Here is a 20051-nt window from a genome sequence, read left to right on the forward strand (position 1 = left end):
CTCTCTGGCTGCAGCTGTCTGCAGCTGGCTGGGTCTTACTTCAGTGTGGTTGATGAGGCTGGAGAAGAGAGAGTGCACATGGCGCAGAGACGAGCTGCAGGTCGAACGCCCGCAGTCCTTCCATCCAGACACCCTAATGTGAGGATGGTGGGTGAAAGAGAGACGGCAGCATTTCTCCAGGCTTGCACTGAGCAACCACCTCAGTAGCTGCAGCTTCTCCTACTTCATGTTTACACATTATGTTGTTGTGTATGCAGGCTGGGTAATTAAATTAGTGGAGGTTAGGATGGTGGTGGCCTTTTTAATAAATATGGGATCAGCAAATAATTGTAGACTGCCAATTTGACTGTGGGTTTTACCAGGCCACAGCTACAGAGGGATTGCCTGTGAGACTAAATGACATTTAATTTTTATAGTGTAATAACTGGCTTGTGCTGTGTTAATATTTTTTTATGTGAAACAGCAGCAGTGGAACCTCATTATGATGTTGACTATTGGACATTCGTCCATCCCAAAAGAAAAAAAAAAAAAAGGTTGAGATTTATATGATAAGATATATGATATGATTTATATCTGTATCAATATTGATCACCAATAGGGTAACTCTCCTGGTATGCCCAATCCGGTTTTGTATGAATTGAATGACTGATTATTTAGTCTTTCAAATGTCAGAAAACACCAGAAAATAACAATTTCACAGTCCTAGGTACTTGAATACTAGCTGTAGATACTTGATAAACAGTTCAAACCTAAATGATGTTCAACTTAAAGGGATACTTCACCCAAAATAAATAACTCACCAATTTTCTACTCACTGTCATGCCAATGAAGGGTCCAGCTACTGTAGCAACGGATTTTCATATACTGTAATGGCGGCGGATAGAGTTCACTTTTGAAACGTCCAGAACACACCCCTGGAACTCCAAAAGCATTTTGATGACTCTGAAAATTCTCCAAAGCCTTCCTTGGCATGACGATGAGTAGAAAATTGGTGAATTATCGATTTTTGGTGAAGTATCCCTTTAACAATTGAGTCAACTTAAACCACTGATCAATTATTCAGGTGGTGGGATTACTTCACTGTTGGTTGACAAATCAGTCAGCTAATTGTTCTGTCACTAGATTAGTGATATGTACTGTAGGTATAAGCCTCTTATTAAGCAGTCCCACTCTTCCTGGAATATTAATATCACAGAATATATATGTGTTCCAATATATACAGTAGGCTTACTGTGTGCTACCTGGTTTTACCTCAGAAAAGGGTGTAGAAAATAGCTCTCTAACCTATTCTGTGCGAAACCCTGTTCCTGGAATGCTTTGGTCCTCTGTGATATTCCACAGACTGAGCATGCCTTGCCTCTGACCTCCCCTCTTCCTCTGCAGTTACTTTGAGCTGGAGAGCAGCGGGGTGAGAGAGGAGATCCGCTACCACTACCGCTTCAAAGGCAAGCCACGCTCCGAGTCCTTCCCCTACCGCCTCGCCGACGGACAGTGGCACAAGATCGCCCTCACAATCAGCGCCTCTCACCTACTGCTGCACGTCGACTGTAACAGGTAACACACACACACACAAACACACTTACGCACAGAAACAACACCTGGGTAAATCTGTCACAAGTGGCTGTGCTGCTTTATTTTTACCATAGTCCTGAAGTGACACTGCTAATGAGCTGTCTGTGTTTATCAAGGTAAATATTTGCTCGCTGCCGTCTGAGTGTGGATGACAGGCTGTTGACTGACAATGAAACATCCAAGGACAAATTAAGACGCACACGCGTTAGAGGAAGGCTGTGTCTTTATATAGCCCAGGGAATGTAGTACGTTCGGCTCACACTGTTCCATAATGAAGTGGAAAGTAACAATGATATAATCGCCTCATCGATTGGGTAATGAAGGCACTTTTCTGAAGGAGCACTCAGTCAGCGCTGATCTATAAACATGAACCTCAGATGTGACAGTCCTTCTCAGCCCTCACACTGCCAGCAAGGCATCGCCTGTCCTTTTCTTAATGTTGTTGCTCGACAGACGCTCTGTGAACAACTTGTGCAAATTAGACTAGAAAAATGCTCCATCACCTCTCATGGATAGAAATCTGTATGATGCATTCTGTAGCGGGGGGGTTGTGTTGTTGTATTGATTCTTCCCAGACACCTTTTATTCCCATTAGGCCGGTGGTTTTGTCGATTAATTATGGCTGAAGAGGCCATCTGTCAGATGAGGCTCTAGTGAAGATAAAAGAGACAGAGAGCAAAACTTTCTGCATACTACACTGTACTTACAGTACTCTGGTTGAGAGATGAGCTAAAAGAGATAGTTACACTAATGGGGTAGTTAATACTGTTTGTCATCCTATGGTGGCCCTGGTGGTGGTATAAAAGTGAAGGTTGCTACTAAGAAGTCTTTTTTTGAATTCTGCCTTAATACACATTTACTAAGACATTTCTGTGTCTGACCCAAACCTCGTCATGTTGCATAACTAACTACTGCCGGTACTATTTTAGTGTCCTGTGCATTATTGATTTACATATGTATGCATATTATTTCATGCACATAACATAGACATCTCTGAGCAGCCACTCGGGCCTCATCCATGGTAGTAGTGTGTGGATCGTGGGTGACATATAAGTGTATGAAGTAGAGCTGCACGATACATGTAGGCAAAAAAAACAAAACATCATATTGCAATAATATGGGCGGATTTTGTGATTACAATTCCAGTTGGAATTCATTTAAATTTCACTCAAAAAATATAACACTAAACAAACATGTCCCCTTATGAGAAAATGATTTGTTGGCCAAGGTGTCTCTGTAGTAACACAACACTGCTGACAATCTACAACAATATTTTGACAGATTTTTAGCTTTATCAAAAAAGCTGCAGCTCTTGCGAATTGGCGACTTGGCCATGTTGCAATTTTGATTACATTGTGACTGTGCAGCCTAACTATGAAGAATGCCAACATCACACACTTGGAGACTAAATTAAACACCTGCACTCTGATAAACCTCAGCTGACCACAGTCAGGATGCCAAAACACCAGCACCTGTTTAATAAATGTCATTAACCAAACCTGCAGCACCGGCACCACGCTAATAGAGCACACTTCAGAAGGAAAAATGAAAACAAGCAGCAGTTTAACAAACTAAACCGGTTTTGCCTTGATGTGAGCAGAGCACATGACAGAAAGCATAAATGCTCTCCCAAGATTCATCAGCATTAAATCCATGAGTAGCAAATTCTCTAAAGCTTCACAAAGAACACGATCAAAGAACAGTGACTGCTGAAACTTTTCCCGGATGTATTTCACCAGAATAACAACTCAGCCGGGTGCCGTCTCTGCACTCTTTGGTGCATGGCTGTTGCTCTTGTAAGACCCTGTCTCTCCTTGTTGCACTTTGTTTAACCTTTCACTCTAAAATGCTCTCTACATCTCCACAGTAAAATGGTATATGATATTTTATATTTTTCTATATATTTTTGTCAGTTGTATAGTGAACTCTCCAAATAACACTAACTCCTATCTCTGCCCTCCTGTTCAGTCAGTCTGATGCATTTAGCTTGTTAATACTTTATTATCATTATCTATATTAATACAGCTGTATCCACCTTTTTCCGAACGTCAAAAATGTAAGCCGGTTTTGCTCTTCTGGTGGAATTTTATGTTTAGGTTTCTATGGTTTCAGTAGTCACGGTAAATGCATGGATTTTTTTTTTTCCAATGAAAATCTGTAAAATGCATGGATCATCACACCAGCTTTTAACAATGGATATCACACAAATTGACATCTGTGTTAAAAGCCAGCGTTAATAGATCCATGCGTTTACCGCAACTATAACAACAACTGAAATCCATGGAAACGTAAACGTACAATTCCACCGGAAATGCAAAACCGGCTTCCGGTTTTTAGATGATGTTCGGAAACTTGTGGACATGGCTGTGCCTCTAAATCACCTATAGCTTCACTTCTCTCAAACAGGTTATTGATGAGCGTTTAGGTAAAAATTCCACTAAGTAAAGCTCTTTATTGTTTTAATGTCATTGCACACATCTATCAGGGAAGGTATCCAACCATTTTAAAAGTTTGGCAGAACACTATCACGCTCCAGCTTTCTGCTAATTGCATCTTAAGATATTTTGTCAGTTTCTGTCAGGGTTTAGAAAGTCTTGGTGTGAAGCTGTTGCAGCAGGATGAAATTAATTGGGAATTGAAAGGTGTGTCACACTGAAAAACTTAAACTGAGCCAGTTTCCTAAACCAATTCATTTACCAATACAAACTACTAGTTTGGGAATCATTTATTTTTAATGTGTAGCACTAAGAATTAATGTTCGTATTCTCAGTTAACAAACCGTACAGAGAGAGGGATCATCTGAGGACTTTTTATGTCAGAGCTGCTATGTGAAGCTCGGAGGATCAACGCGAGGCAGGTGAGGGAGTGAACGAAATCACAGCTTTCAAGCCCCTCTCGCCGTAGATGTACTGGGTCCGACAGGAAGGTCAAAGACCTCATCTGCAGCCGTGCTCCGCTCTGATCACATGTTTACCCTCCTGCATTTCACCGTGACCCGCAGCAGTGCCACCTGACACCACCTGCTTGCAAATCAGCTTTCACATTGTCTTCAAAGTAGCAATCACAGCTTCAGACACCTTTCATCCGAGAGACGACGCAGCAACATATCAGCCTGATGTGACGCTGTAATGAGGACATGTTTTTTTTCCCATTTCTTTTCTTTTCTTTCCCAGCCACTTTGGGCAGCAGCTGATCTGCCACCGGCATCTCAAAATCTGTATTTAAACTCTGCAGCTGTTGGCTCCAACTGCTCTGTGTTCTTGGTCAAAAGCTGTTAAAACAAAATAGAAAACGAACTACAGCCCCCTCTATTGTGTCTACTCAGTTTGACACTGTGCACCAGGTTTTGCCTTTTTACTGCAAGGACAATGACCTCTTCCCCATCGCCCCACACTGTTTATCTGAAGCACATGCTCCTGTACAGTTGATATGAAATGTGTCAAATTTTCCGGTGTTGATTGCCATAACTACCCCATTAAACCAAACTGTAGGCCTACTTACTGTCATTTGATGCTGACTTTTCAGTGGAGTGCAGTGATACGGCCAGTAATTAGATGCTTTTCTACAGCAGAGAAACACATCAGTGAGCAGAATATGTCCAGAATTACCAATCACACTTCCCCCCAGGGCACTAATAAGGGTTGTGTACATGAAGACTGGATTTAGTTTGATTTAGTTAGCAGTTGCCATTTTCTTTCATTCTTCTGTTTACAGTTATTAATTTTTCAGTGTGATCATTTGTATTCGTTCACACAGAAGTATCTTTTTCATGATTTGTTGTAGAGGATTAATATTGACGAAGTCATCCCACACAAAAAGTCAACATTAGAAATCCTTTTTTTCCCCACCCTTAGTACGTAGTTGTCACAGCCACCAAGTAAAATTGGCTTTGATTACAACTTTGCACAAGGAAAAAAAAAAAACCCCAACATAAAACCAGAGAAGAAAAACTAGAATATCATATCCCTGCTAACATGATCGTGTCACTGCTCTTAAGTGCCAGGAATGATTTTCCCATTCAAAGCAAACCGGCAGACTTAGCCTTGAAATTCAAAGCAATTTTGATTTGTGCACTAAACAGCACATTATTGATTTCAAGGCTCGTTAAATGGTTTTAAGCATCTATAAATGTGTGATCGGGCTATTAATCCTCATGTCCTCAGGTGAACCTTTACCACGTAGTTTCTTCGGCCTTCACAGCTCCTGTTTTATTGATGTCTAAAGTACGACTTACACAAAAAGCAGTCAAACCCTCTGGGCTCGTTTCACAGTAAAGGAGACCGGTGTTTCTGATGCAGATACAGGCTGACAATACCTCACACTCCGCTAGTCAGTGATAGTATAAAGTAATTGCTCTGTATTTTGGAAATATGCTATTTCACCTTCTTGCTGTGAGTATACATCTGCCTATAGTGTTCAAACACTCAAAACAAGGAGAGGTAGCTCGCCAGTTTACGCTGCCCGGCTGTTAATTTGTCAGTTTTACACTTTAGGTTGTTTTCAGATTCAACAAACAAATTACAATGTGTTGACGAATGTGTTAATTTGTAAATCACTGACTATACATGTGCATGTTCGGCATGTTGGCCAAATGAATTTGCCAGTTTTACTTGGCGTTTCCAGCTGCTACAAACTCTGATAGAATAAAATGCTTGAGTATAATCAAAAGCATCATGGACAACATGTTGCTGGTATAAAAGATTTAAAAAAAAAAGGGAGGCATCTTTGGACCGAAATGTACAAATCATCAACAGGAGCAAGTTACCAACAGGCATTCTGGGAAATTACTCCACCACTACATTTCAGTCTTGTACTTTTGGTCCTTCAAATCCATTTAAAATAATAGTTCGAGACACTGTAATGAATTCAGCCACTAACTACTTGAATGTCTTTGACCCACGTTGCTCATCATCATCATCATCATCATTATTGAATGAATTGAATGTTCCCTTTATCCCCCATCTATATTTCACTCTTTGCACCCATAGGGGAAATAGGAGTGCTCTTCTGTGCTCTATTCTAGACAGCCATCTATGTCTATTTCTAAAGTCTGATAAATCTTTACAGTCTACTTTTTTTCAGCACAGAAACACATTCATTAGAGTAATAGTAACCAGATAAACATTTGCCGTCACAGTAACAGAAGATTTCAGATTTGTTGATGTCCTTTTGGATATCCCTGCCACACTTGTCTGTATATTTGACCCTGTTGGTTATAAGAGAGAAAACATCTGGATTTCTTTAGGGACAGCGGCTTCAATTTGTACCTGTCATTTTGTTTGACTGCAGCACGCAAGTCAGTGTGTCCAAGTGAAGGACTTTTACCTTAGGTTAGGATTTTGGACTTAATCTGAAGGCGGATCAGACACCAAGGAGTTCATGGATTTCCCCCAACCCCCCACGTCCGTGTCCTCGTCTGGCCCTCTCTGAGATCGATGCAAATAAAATATCACAGAAGTTAAGTCATGGACAGCACACTGACGGAGCACATAGTGTTGCCTTCAGCTGCGATGAAGCTTGTCGATGGCAGATTTACTATCTTCACCAGCATGCTATGTAGCCTCTGCAGTATACAGCAATGTGACACAAACATGAAGACTCATTTTCAGTGCTGTTAATGGACACTACCACTTCCCATGGTGCCAAAACTAAAAGTCATTGAGCAGTCATTGAGCACTGAAAGTAATAATGCTAAATAAAATACAGTAAAACAACTGATTCACATTCACTTTGGAGAATTAGCAGTTGTGGTGACAGAAGCCACCGGGGATATGAATAGAGAAAAAATAATTAAGAATCTCAATTTTTACACACACAATCTACAACAACATTTTGATGAGAACCAGAAGCTCAGAAGTAAAATTATGATTGTAAGAATAAATACAACAAAGCTGCAAGTGGCTAAAACAAATGTGTTTGGTATTTTGTTCTGTCTATTTTCGAAATGAATGTTTTGGATTGCTGGAGATCAAATAGGCAATATTATGTTGTCTGTTAACATTTTAATATGTTTAGTAACAACATTGTTTTGACAAAAATGTAAATTGACAACTTGCCTTCTATGAAAATGTAATCTCGTCGCAATTAGGTGTCCTACTGATCCTTTCACTGTTGCAGCTTAGCAACATAGGCACTTAATTTCTGAGAGGCAGACATCAGTAATGACTATGTCTGAATTGTTGATGTTAAAATTTCCTTTTGGGAAATTGGCCAGTTTTTGAATTTGAGGTCAAATATGAACTTTGCACCTCAGCAAAATAAAGTAATGACAGGATTCAATGCAAACAAAGATCGATAATAGAAATTGTAAACATCATCATGCCCTTTGGGAACTGATGACGCAAATAGACCAAACAATAAGGTCATCAAGCTGGTAAGGGTTAAATAAACTGGCAATGAACAGTACTGTAGGTGCAGTCTTGCTGAGGGCATCAGCTTTTGTTATACTTCAGCGTTAAAGAGTTTCAAGGTTGCAGATGAAAAGTGCTGGAGTTAAATCAAACAGTTTTTCATCTCGAGTCTTTGAGTGTTATTTCTATTAGTCATTCTAGAAAGCGTGTGCTTAACATCTTTCTGGTCCCTTTGATGACATAATGCCACACAAGCCTCCTCCTTGTCCCTTTAACAACAGAATACATCCCCTCGGCACACATGTTCCATCAAGTACATGATTTTCCACTTTGTGTGTACTGGCTGAGATGCTGTCACTAAAGTTAAAGTGGAGCTCCTGGAAATCTGAAGCATAGCCTAGAGGAAACCCCTGTGATTTATTGGAATACAGTTTGCTGAAAGGTCTGCAGTTGGACTTGTCACAGCCCAAAATCTATTTTAAATAATTATAAATAATGAGTTCATCAATGTTTGTTGGAGAGCTGCAGTCTTGAGATTTGGATGAGTCAGAACTAAGTAACAAATCAGATTGACTTTACCTAGTTGAGACTTGAAACTCCCTAACAGCCGTTACACCATCTGTGGTTGAACCATGTTTGAAGGTTGAGGTTAAGATTTTCCAGTATCACTTCGGCTACCCTTTTATTCTGATCACCACCTTTTGGCTGTTCAGTTAAATTAAGTTTTCAACTCATGAATCCATGTTGGTCAGTGAGGACTCGTTTTGTGTGGATGTTGCTTTACCTCTGGTGTCCTGGACTGCTGGGGACTTGCTCTCATCTTATCTGATGGTATTCAGTCTCTGTCGGTAATCATGTTTCCCCCCTGCACATTGATTAATGTGGTTTACCTCAAAGCTCATCAGCTCAACTTATTCACAAGCACAACATCTCCATTTGCTGTCACCTTAATAAATGATCCTGATACACACCAGTTACACTCTTGTACTAAATAAATTTCTGTCCCCGAATGAACGTTATCATAAGTCTGGTGAAGCTGTGCTCCCAGTTGTTTATCCTTAACATTTCAATCTAATGAAACCCAGCAGTCTCTTGATATCTTAACTCCACCTGTAAGAAGGAAGTGCAAGAACACATCGAAAAGGTCGCTGCATGCAACATGCGAGGTGAGAGTGGTATTAATGAACAGGTGGATGAGATTAAAATGAGATTAAGTTAAATCTTGACTGCATTGCTCAACAGTGCTTCATTATGGTAACCACTGCATCCTGTGCTCTGCTTCATGTTGTGCTTGTATACCATAGTGTAAATCATATTTGCCCTGAAAGAAGAAAATAAAATTCTGACCTCTGAACAAATTGTAGCAACAAATTAGGTTTTAACTGTGGATGACCATACCGATATTAATTATTACAACAAGAGTGAGTACTCCAGTTGAAAATATCTCTAAAATAGTAAACTTTAACTTTATCCACCCATACAAAAACCTGAGTTGCAAATAAAACACATTTTGAGGTATTTTATTTTGATAAAATTGGCAGCAACTGCATGAATCTTTGGTGTCACACAAAGGAAGTTGAACTCTGCACTACGCGTAAGCTTAGCAATGATGTGTTTTATCTCCCTGAGCTCTCCGCCGGACACAGTGAGCTTTGCTGTCATACCGCCGGTGCGACTGTGCCCTCTGTCTGGAGTCTCAATACATCAGTTTTGTTTCTTTTCCATTCTTGTCCAAATAAATTCTGACTAACAGTCAAAGTCAGTGACATCTAGACCAAATGCTGCTGCTCCGTCTGCCTACATGCGCCTCTGTGGGAAAATTGTTATGACTCACCTGTCCAGATGAAAAATGAATTTTCTGTTTTGCTTCAGCAACAGCTCAGACATTGAGAAATGATACATATTGAAATACAAAACGTTGTTGCGTTCAGATGTGTGAAGTGAACAGAGAGCTCTAATGTGTTCCCTAATACAGAGTCAGTGACTTTTTTGGTCCTCTACCTCCTCCACCTATCATTTTCAGATGCATTGCGTTGGAACATATTCAGTTATTGCAGGTCATTTCTCTCCCACACACAGATTTTGTGTGATATTACCTGCAGTAGTGCCACCGCTTAGACAAGGTCAGGTTCTTACATAACTGTAGTATGTAATTGCAATCTCCGAATTTTCCTAATTGAATTAGTGGCAGACACCCAGTACATATGCCCTTGTCACACACTCAGAGTCAGCTCTTTGTTTTGGACCTGAATAGCAATTCGCAGTAATGACATTGGCTGTGTCTGACACTTACAACCACACAGTTGTCCGCTGCTTGCAGAAGGTCATTTTATGTGCAGACTGGCTGGTGTTTCTCAGGGGGCCTTTGCTGCTGCTCTCGGCAGCGCTCAGTTGCTGCTGCCAACTCCTTAGCCTCTCCTGTGCTGCTTCTTGGCACCCAGTTTTGCCAGGGCCCTGCTGCATGTGTAATCTTTTAGATGTGATATGAAAGCCACCCTTCAAGCAGGGCTGGTTACTCCTCATTGGCACCTTCTTTTGGGATACAGCAAAGAAATGGGCTCCAAACAAAAGCAACTCCCTCTCAATATCTACTTAACCCCGTTTTTGCTGTTTCTGCTCTCTGCCTGCGAGCACTTTCTCCCTCAGTGGACTGTGTACAGGAATTAGTTTTTCTCACCAGGTCTAAAGCCCCAATGGCTACCACAGCACAATAATACTCACAGATTTGAAGAACCTACTGAGAATTCTGCTTGATAGCAGTGCAGTTAAAATTTAATGTTTTGTCCAGAGGGTAGTGCTAGCGGAAAGGTCACAGGGTCATTCAGATCAAACTATTCACTACCTCAAGCAGCTTTAATGTGTTCAGCAAACTTTGTAATCCTCTAATTGGATATCTAGTATGTAAACCTGACATTCTGACCTGGCATTGGGAGAGGAAAGCTTAAAAATACTGTAAATTGGAAAAGGTGCATCCTGTGTGGAACATGTAAATCTGTATAATTCCCTTAAAAATTGATTAAAGGTCCAATATTGTATAAATGTATATTTTCATATCTCTTAATTAAAAATTAGGTCTAGGTTCTATAGCCTATACTGTGGAAGTGTCAAAGCCTCAGTCCACAAAGAAATGCACAAAAAAGCCTGTTTTCAGAAACCAAGCTTTAAAACAACCCATCAGGACTTCTGCTACTTTGTGATGTCACAACAAAACAGACATTGCCACTAGGACCCACTATTCAACCTTTCAGAGGTTGTCTCTCCTCTGATTGGCTAACCAATCCGTTGGTTATATATAGGGAGGATGATAAAGGGTTAGTTCAACATTTTGGCAAATTATCCCATTGCCATAATCCCTGTAGTCATAGCAGTAGGTTTGTTACCTTTAATTGTCGGTACAAGCTATTTTTAGAACCTCAAAAGCAACTCCGTCTCCTAATGTTCCGTTATTATATCATATCATAGTGTGGTGAATGTGCAGGTCACAACTTGACCACGAGAGCGTTTTGGAGTTGTTGGATTGTGTTCATTCATTCAATACTTTATTACGGACACAGCGGCGGTCCATAGAACAATAAAAAACAAAAAACAAAACACATATACACAGAACAGACAGATACACAGAACAGACAGATCCATAATGTGTATTTGATGAGTTCTAAAAATAGCTTGCACCGACAAATACATGCAGAGAACGGACCTACTGCTATGACTATAGGGATTATGGCAATGGGCCAATTTGCCAAAATATTGAACTATCCCTTTAAACTACACTGAGATTTGATCCAATATGGAACCTTCAAGTTAATTCTTTCAAATAAAATTTTTGAAAAATGGTGGATAAAGTAACTGACTGACATCACTTAAAACAAGATTACTTCCCTTGAGATTTTAACTACATCAAGAGTTTTATTTTTTTTCTTCAGTTGTCATGGAGACAGCTCTGGACAAAAATGGCACCCAGTTATTTAACTCACCCATAGGTCATGCTTTTGTCCTGATTAGTGCACCACCGCATTCTTTCTGCATTCATAAACGCACATCATGATGTAAGTGTCTCATAAGATAATGAATGAAACACAAAAGGATCATGAGGGGTGTTATTAAAATAGCCAGACTTTCTTGTCTTTTGTCTTTGTGTCTCAGACACTCAGTCTGTTATCTTGAACCTAGACAGAATCGTAGAATTACTGGTAGACAGTCGTGGACAAAAAGAAGGACCAGGAGGGATATTAGAACAAAGATCTGAGACACCAGTGAGAGAGGATAAGGGGAGAGCTCAGCTTTGTTGGTTTGGCTTAGTGTTTTCAGTAAAAATGACAACCGGGACATCGCTCTGCGTGTGTCTGTTGTGTGTGTCTATGTAAGAGAGAAAGCTCTGTTTTCAATGATGTATTTCCTTTGCTGTATTCTGCAGCATAAGGTTAAGCCAACATTTGCTTTTGCTGGTTTCAGATTGTTTTGCTCACATCGTAGACATTCTGTCTACTTTATAAGAGATGTACTTTGTCAATATTTTTCTTAATTAAGATTATGTCAATAAAGCTGAGGGGATGCTTTATTTCACTACTCAGCATCATAGGGAGATACACAACAGCTATAAAATAATGACTCATCTTGGACATGGGAAATTATAAATTGTAGTTTATTAAAATTTTGGCCACATTTTTTAATTAGAATTTATAGATTTCCTTCTACAGAAGCACATCACTGCAAATTTGAATGGGTCAGACAACAAGGTCAAAGTTGAACTGGGAAGTTTGTCTTTTAAACGGCTACATATCTTAATAAGTTTACACTTCAGGGACTAAGCCTTTATATCATTGCTCCTTTCAGATGTATTGGATGCTAATGCAGCTCTTTTTAATATTTAAGTGATTATGTTAAGAGCAAATTATTTTTGTGTGTTTACCGTTGTATTTTCCCTGCTGCTCTTCTGCAGGGTTTTGTTTGTTAGAGTGTGGGTGTCACAGCAGCAGGCTTTGTACATTCATCAGTGACAAGCTTTACTTATGGATAAGTTGAATAACTGAATAACAATTGCACCTCATTTACAGTTTTTCTTTTTTCTTTTTCCCTGTCTAGTGTCTAGTCGGAGGCTCAAAGAGGCTTTGTGTTAGTCATGCCTCACTTTACGCCAGTGAATTTTGACAGATTTTTTTATTTCCTTATTATTCAAGGTCAAGGATTTGAAGACACAGATTTATTGATACAGCTCCATTAGCTGTGCTGAAGTTTATGTGTACCTGCAATCCTGGTTACAGGGAGCCTTTGAGCGAAGCAGCTGTCTAATGCAGCCAGCATGGGACTGAAATATAAATATCATAATGGGGAATCCTAAACATTTTTTAAAAACTTCTTTTTAAAATGATGACTGTGTTGTGGGCTGTGCTAAATTTACATCTTCAGAGACACATCTGTGTATGTTGCCGAAGGCATACTGTATGGTGCACTGTGTTTCACTTGCAGGTGTTATGAGGTTGTTTTTAGCCATACTAGCAGCATGGCTCTAGAGCTGGTCCATTGGCCTGTCAGTTAGTTGGCAGGAAGGTCCACCTCTTTTTTCCACAGTGAAATATCTGGATAACTATTTAATGGATATCCATGGAATTCTGTGAACACTGAAACTCTTAAGGCTTTCACACACCGGATGTGACAAATAGAAGACAAGAAAATGAATATTTTGCATCAAAACCATTCATACCAGGTGGTGATACAGTAGGAATATGTAACAGGCACAACTCCACTACTTCCTGAACTTAAACAAGCTCCTTTATTTCCTGCTTTCATTATTGGACAAACTGATTAATCCAGGTGTGTCTGAGTAGTCACAATGATCAGACACACCTGGAGTAATCAGTTTGTCCAATAATCTAAGACAGGAAATAAAGCAGTTTGTTTAAGTTCAGGAAGTAGTGGAGTTGTGCATAAAGCCTATTACAAACCAGGTTGCGTCAGGTTGTTCTTTGCCCCCTCGTGCCTTAAAACCGTATAATGCACACATACTTGTTGATTTGTTTGCATTAGCGAAACCTGCTGTGCTTGTGCCGTCTTGTTACCAACTCTACCACATCCAAAACAGTAACTCACTATCCTGACACCCTAGTTGTTTGGCGATACTTCTCCACACAGTGTCCTTCATTTCACTGTCTTTGTAATGTTTGTTGATTTGTCGCATCCCTCCAATGTTGTCCCTACGCTATGTGTTTGGAATTATTAGCATTATCAAGGGTCTGCAACCAATCAGATGGCCTGTCTGAACCTACCTGTTGTTTAATGACTGATGTAGGCCGGTGGATTCTATGTTCAGCTGCAGTGAGAGGAGCAGATGCTTGAACAGCATGAGGACATCATAATGAAGAGGCGTTTACGTGGCCTGAATTAACCAGATGCCTGGCTAACAACATAGCCTGGTCTCCATTATTCATCTCATTTAAATCATCTATGGACATAAATGTTTAAGGTGTAGTTACGGTCTAAACGGGCTGCTGTTGTGGTTGAAAGAGAGGTTATTATTGGTTTCATTAGAAATAGACTGCCACTGGCTAGTTTTTTTTTTTCTGCACCAATCGCTCAGCAGCTGTCTGTGTTTTAGTTATGAAGTGAAAACTTGGTTTAAAAAATCTCTTTCAAATGCCTCAGCTCTCTGACACCTCTTTGATCCTCCTCCTCTCTCGCTCTCTCTTTCAGTCTCATGACAGTTTGGTTGAATGATGTCCTAATTAAATCTTCAAAACAGCTGACTATCAGTGTTGATTTCTGTTGCAACACAGAATCAGATAAAATGTTGTGAAATGGGCACAAACTCTTCTGTTATTAGGTCAGCAATTATGTGAAAACACAAGCTGTTAAATCTGAAGATATTTGTTTATTTTTGACGACCTCTATCCAACAAAATAGTTTACTACAATCAGTAATGTTAATTAAGAATTATTTAAACATGTACATCTGTCAAAAGTGGTTAATGGTCCCATTTTGTATATAAGTGAGATTTCCAGATGTTTTTTGATTATAAACCATGTCTAGCTTCTATATTAATACAGTGAAAATATCAAAGCTTCAGTCCACAGTGAACTTCACACAGCTTGTACTCAGAAACTGAACCTTAAAGGTGTACAGAAAAGAAAAATGTATTTGATTCCACTATGGGTCATTACATTAGTGTAATAACTCATCTATCAGACGATGTAGCCCAAACTTTGTGCAAAATTCTATTTTCGAGTAAATCCGAGATGAAAGTGGGGTTTATGTGGGATTATGTGTCACGTTGCTCACGATTCATCAGCCACTGATATTGGATCCGTCATCCGTCAATCAAACGTCTGAGACACACACACACACCAAGCTCGGTCTCGCCCCAAGCTTTGAATATCAAATTTGTTTTCCTTACTCGGGTAAACCCATGGAAACTCGTAGAAGGAGGTGCGACAAACTGCCATTTCAGAACACCTTTAAAACCCAACAACAGGACTTACTGTAACTTCCTGTACAACAAAGCAGTCTCCAAGCCCCGCCCATCTTGACCCCTCGTCCAACCTTGAAAGAAATTGCTTGTGTGAGAGTTTACTTGACATCTCCTACTGTGTTTCCAGCTTTATCTCTGTATTGTATCACACAAAACTGAATATCTCTGGACTGTTGGTAACAAAATAAAATTGGGATATGAAATTTGCCTCTGGACATTTGCGATATCCAGTTCACCATATTCTTTTGAATAATCATTAGATGCTGTACAAAATGTGAAGCAAGGAAGTAATGTATCAATTGTCAATATCATAATTATTTATGGTTATATGAAGGGTAGGGGTTCAGTTATGGTTGAATACTTTCTTTAGGACATTTCAATATCATACTCACTGTTTCTGCACCATCTAATTTGTTCTTTGTGAGGACTACATTTTGTTTTTGTCTGTGTGGCATTCTTTCCCCCCCATTTGTCCATTGTGGCTCCCATAATGTTGTTAATATGTGGCTCTGTGTCATGAAGTGAACTGATAGCTCACACTCGGCTAATGAAGGAGGAGAGATGTCGGGAGCTCTCTCCACCTTAAAGATCTCATAATGATACGACTTGTGCAGCTTTTGTGACCAGCAGGCAGAAAATGACATTCTGCTTTGCTCATTAAAGAGGCCAGTGAGCTGGAAGGTATGTTCCCTTTTTTTCCCCCCCTTACCTGCTAAGCAGCTCATCAGCCCGGCCAAAACTATCATTAGGACAAGAACAAGGCTGTTAGACTGGAATGGAACATTAGATTAATGATGGAGTTGTTAATACTGTTTTCTGCCCATTGTTCTGACTCAGTCTTTTGCCATCCACACTTCTTTGCTAATGTATCATAATGTCTAATGTATATGTCATAAGATCAGTAGTAGTGATATGCATGGTCAGACTTAAGTCTTAGCTAAGCCATGCACGAAGAACTCAAATGTTACCCCAAATGAGCAACTCAGGTGTAACGTTTTAATTCCGTCTGAAGGGCAGTGCCAGCTCTGTTCAGCAGAGCAGCAAGCGTTCATTACTTCATTACCTGATCATTGACGCGCCAGCTAAGAGGAGGGTGCTGCGCGAAGAATGATAATGAGCTGAAATCAGGTTAATACTGACACACGGTGCTGTCTGTAACCTTGAAACCTTTTGCCTGGTTCTTGGTGGGCGTAGGGCTCAAGATACAGTCACTATCTCAGAGCAGGAGCTCTTTTGTTTGACTGGGTGGTTGTATTGTCACAGCTGCACAGGACACCGAGCGCAGTGAGAGCACAGAGGAAATTATATGTGGCTCTTGGGTCTCTAATCAATGGGGCAACTCCAGCTGAATAACCCACGTTTAGATCAATGGGTAGCTGTGGTTCCAGTGCCGCAGCTCATACAGGCCTCGGCCAGTAATTACTCCTCCTGCCTCAGGCAGCCTAATGAAGGAAAATTTTAAATGTCAATGAATAGTGGTGGTAAAGTCTTTCTTTCCCAATTGATTTTCTGTAATGTGCTCCTCATGTGATTTAGACTGCACAGACAGACCTCTACCATCCGACTGGGATTTTCAATCAGTGTTTCAATCCTGTAAATTCCCCCCATTAAATGAAATTTATTTAAGACATGACCTGATTGACAATTAATCACCATAATAACACCACATCTTTTTATTTTCTTCTTTTGTTGTTGCCTGAGGTGTGGACATATAGTTTATGGGTTGCCTGCCCCTTAAATTAGAAATTAATTGTTGTAATTTTAGGGGTCAAGGTCATGCTGACCACACCAAACATTCTTTTGGCCTTTCTCTTTAACACCTTCAGGGAATTTCTAAAAAAAAAATGTGTTGTAACCCTTCAGTTGGATTAAGGGATCTAAATAAGAGAAATTCAAGAAGCCAATTCAAACACTCTTTGCCTTTGGTAGTGTGTAGAAAAGACAGCCAGGAATTAAGGAGAGACAGAATTAAAATTGGATCATTCAGTTAAACCCTGGATTAATGTAAATAACAATGGTTTTGAATGTTCCCTGCCTGTGCTTGTTGGTTCACAAGAGGAGACTCTCTTGTTTTCTGCCCAACAAAGACACCTCCAGATATTCCTGCTCTGAATTAGGTTGTTATTATCCCACCGTCAGACTTGGTCGACGTAGACGGTTTCCTGATGATCTAGTTGTGTGATGAATGCATTAGCATGTCTGGGTCAGGATCTGCGAGAGAAACACCTTGTCAGCTTTCTGTCTTCATTAGCCCAACATGAACCATCATCATCCTACTGCTCAAGTATCTCACTTAAACATCGGAGGCTGCTAGTCCTCCCCCAGTAGCCTTCCCGTGTCTGAGGTTCACTGCCGCCTGGTGTCAGGTGTGATGGAGTGTGTCATTACTGTGGCCTCCCTGCATCGAGCTCGGCAGCTCCCAGCCCACCTCCTGTGGGCAGACGCCCCAGCTCGGGCCCCTGGTGGCAGTGAGGGGGAGGAGGACAGGAGGAGCTTCCTGCGCCAAGGAGACTCAGGGGACACACACACACACACACACTTAAACACCTTACCAGCCTCTACATCTCTTGTTTTTTTCTCTCCCTCCTCTATGTATCTGCAGCTACAGTAGTCGTGTCTTATCAGAAAAGGACAGGAGCCTCTATCAACAGATAAGGTCACTGTTGAGGTGAAGTAATTACAGATATCTGAGACAGAGGGGAAGCAGGCATACAGTTCCTTTGGGAATTGGGTGACAAAGCCAGATTAGACTATCTTCATCTACATACTGTAGGTAAAACCAGTCTTATCCCCTGTGCCAAGCTGGGGGTAAAGGAATTTGGGTCACTTTATCCATTAAACATGATACATCTGCCATCTTATTAGGATATGCTCTAGTTTCAGGCAGTAGTTTCCTTGCCTTTTTCAATGCTACCCTGCTCCACTTCTTTTCGGTTCATTTTACTTTTTCCGCTTCTGGGATCTTTTGCATCATGTACTTCCAAAATGTTTAAAAAACACATGTTGGGGGGGAAAAAACATCTTCTCCATATTTCATCCATTAGGCATTCTGCGTCTTTCATTTCTACTGGAAGACGCCTCAGACTGGATTTAATGTGCGAGAATCGAGTCAAATCGCAGCTCTGCCATCTCAGAGCATAATGCCGTCATCTTTCAACCACTGTGGGTGGCAGCGCTCCAGTTTGAGTGGAGCTGGTACAGTTTGATTCATCCGCAGCACTAGAGGAGTATGAGAGAGACTGACAGATGCCCTTTCAGAAGAAGATACCGCAGAGCTGCGGTGACAGCTGCCTGAATATACAGTATTGCTTCTATACTGAAATCAAGAAAAGACGTGAGGTTGAGGAAGAGCACCAGCACAACATTATGCCACTCGCACAGCACAATTCATCATCTTCATGCACTGAGGAAGAGAGATGCAACTAACAATTACTTTTATTCTTGTTTATCCTAGTAATTATGTTTTCAATTAACTGACTATTATGGAATATGGAAAGAAAACCTGAAGAAATACTTTGCACTTGTGTGACTTCATTGATGATATATTGGTGTTAGGACCTTCAGCAAATAAAGACATTGAAATGCAAAGCTTTTTTTGTTTTTCAATGTCTTTGGTTCAAGTTCAAACATCATTCTGTGCTTGTTTGTACCAGAAAATGTCAGAGAATGATGAAAATTATTGATCCCAATTTCCTGAAACCCAAGATTTTCAGTTTACTGCCACAGTAAGCCAAAGCAACACAACAATTGTAATCTAGGCAAAGCTATTCTGCTTTTTTTCTTGAAGGACAGGAGTGATTAATCAGTCACCGGTCACATATTTCAGATTAATTGTCTTTCATTTCACTAATAGATTAATCAAGTAATTATTTCAGCTGTGCTGAGAAGATCCCTTCATTTATGGAGTTTATTTTCTTTAATTTATCTCTGCCTGTCTTCTAACTGCTCTATCAGCTCAAGTCAGAAACAGATATGATTCTGTAATGACTAAACCTCAGTACAAATGAGTGAGTGAATGAATATGTAACCCTTTCACCAGTGGCTTGTGTATTAAGAAACCCACTTTATGCTGTAAGATAAAGCCTTAACCCTTCTTAAATATTTTCACATGGTGAAAGAGTCATTTTCCAAAAAGTACAGTGAATGACTGCCTATGTACAGTTTGATTCTCACTTTCATTAAGAACTAATTGAAGACTCGTCTTGAATAGGTACTTTGAGCTGTAACCACTAATGTAATACAAAATCAAATACTTAAATCATAGAACACAATTCAAACACTGGATATCGCTCCCTCATCGCGATAACACCCGTTTCAGTCCACAGCAGCACGCAGTGGTGGACCTCAGTCCCCCTCTGCAGCAGCACAATGTCCTCTGTCAGTGAAACTCTCCATGAGGACCAAGTGAAGCTCCTGTAGTGGCTTAATCACCACCGTCTCCTCTCGACAATGACTGTGCACTTAGCATACAGCAGCTCTACTGTAGCTAGCTAACTTAGTCGAACTTGCTTTGTGTCCGATAAAATGCAAAACACCTCAACTGTGATGGAGAGTCCCATATCACACAGCTCACAGCCGTATACCTCAACATGAAAGAGAGTCCAGGGTCCACCTCTCTCTACTCTACGCCATTAACTCTCTTCTCCTTCCTCACACTCAGGTCCTCC

At 40.4% G+C, this 20051-nt stretch overlaps 1 protein-coding gene across 1 annotated transcript in view; it reads left to right on the top strand.

Annotated features, from left to right (window-relative positions):
* LOC146990254 (protein kinase C-binding protein NELL1-like) overlaps nt 1-20051 on the top strand; it is a 293390-nt gene that overhangs the window by 67703 nt on the left and 205636 nt on the right. Inside the window, exon 4 of the mRNA XM_085771287.1 lies at nt 1384-1554. Within this exon, the coding sequence (XP_085627413.1) occupies nt 1384-1554 (171 nt within the window). The remainder of the gene's footprint in view (nt 1-1383; nt 1555-20051) is intronic.

The sequence above is a fragment of the Trachurus japonicus genome, chromosome 3 (genome assembly GCF_045865225.1).
Source record: "Trachurus japonicus isolate A0001 chromosome 3, Traja_1.0".
Classification (NCBI taxonomy): Eukaryota; Metazoa; Chordata; class Actinopteri; order Carangiformes; family Carangidae; genus Trachurus; species Trachurus japonicus.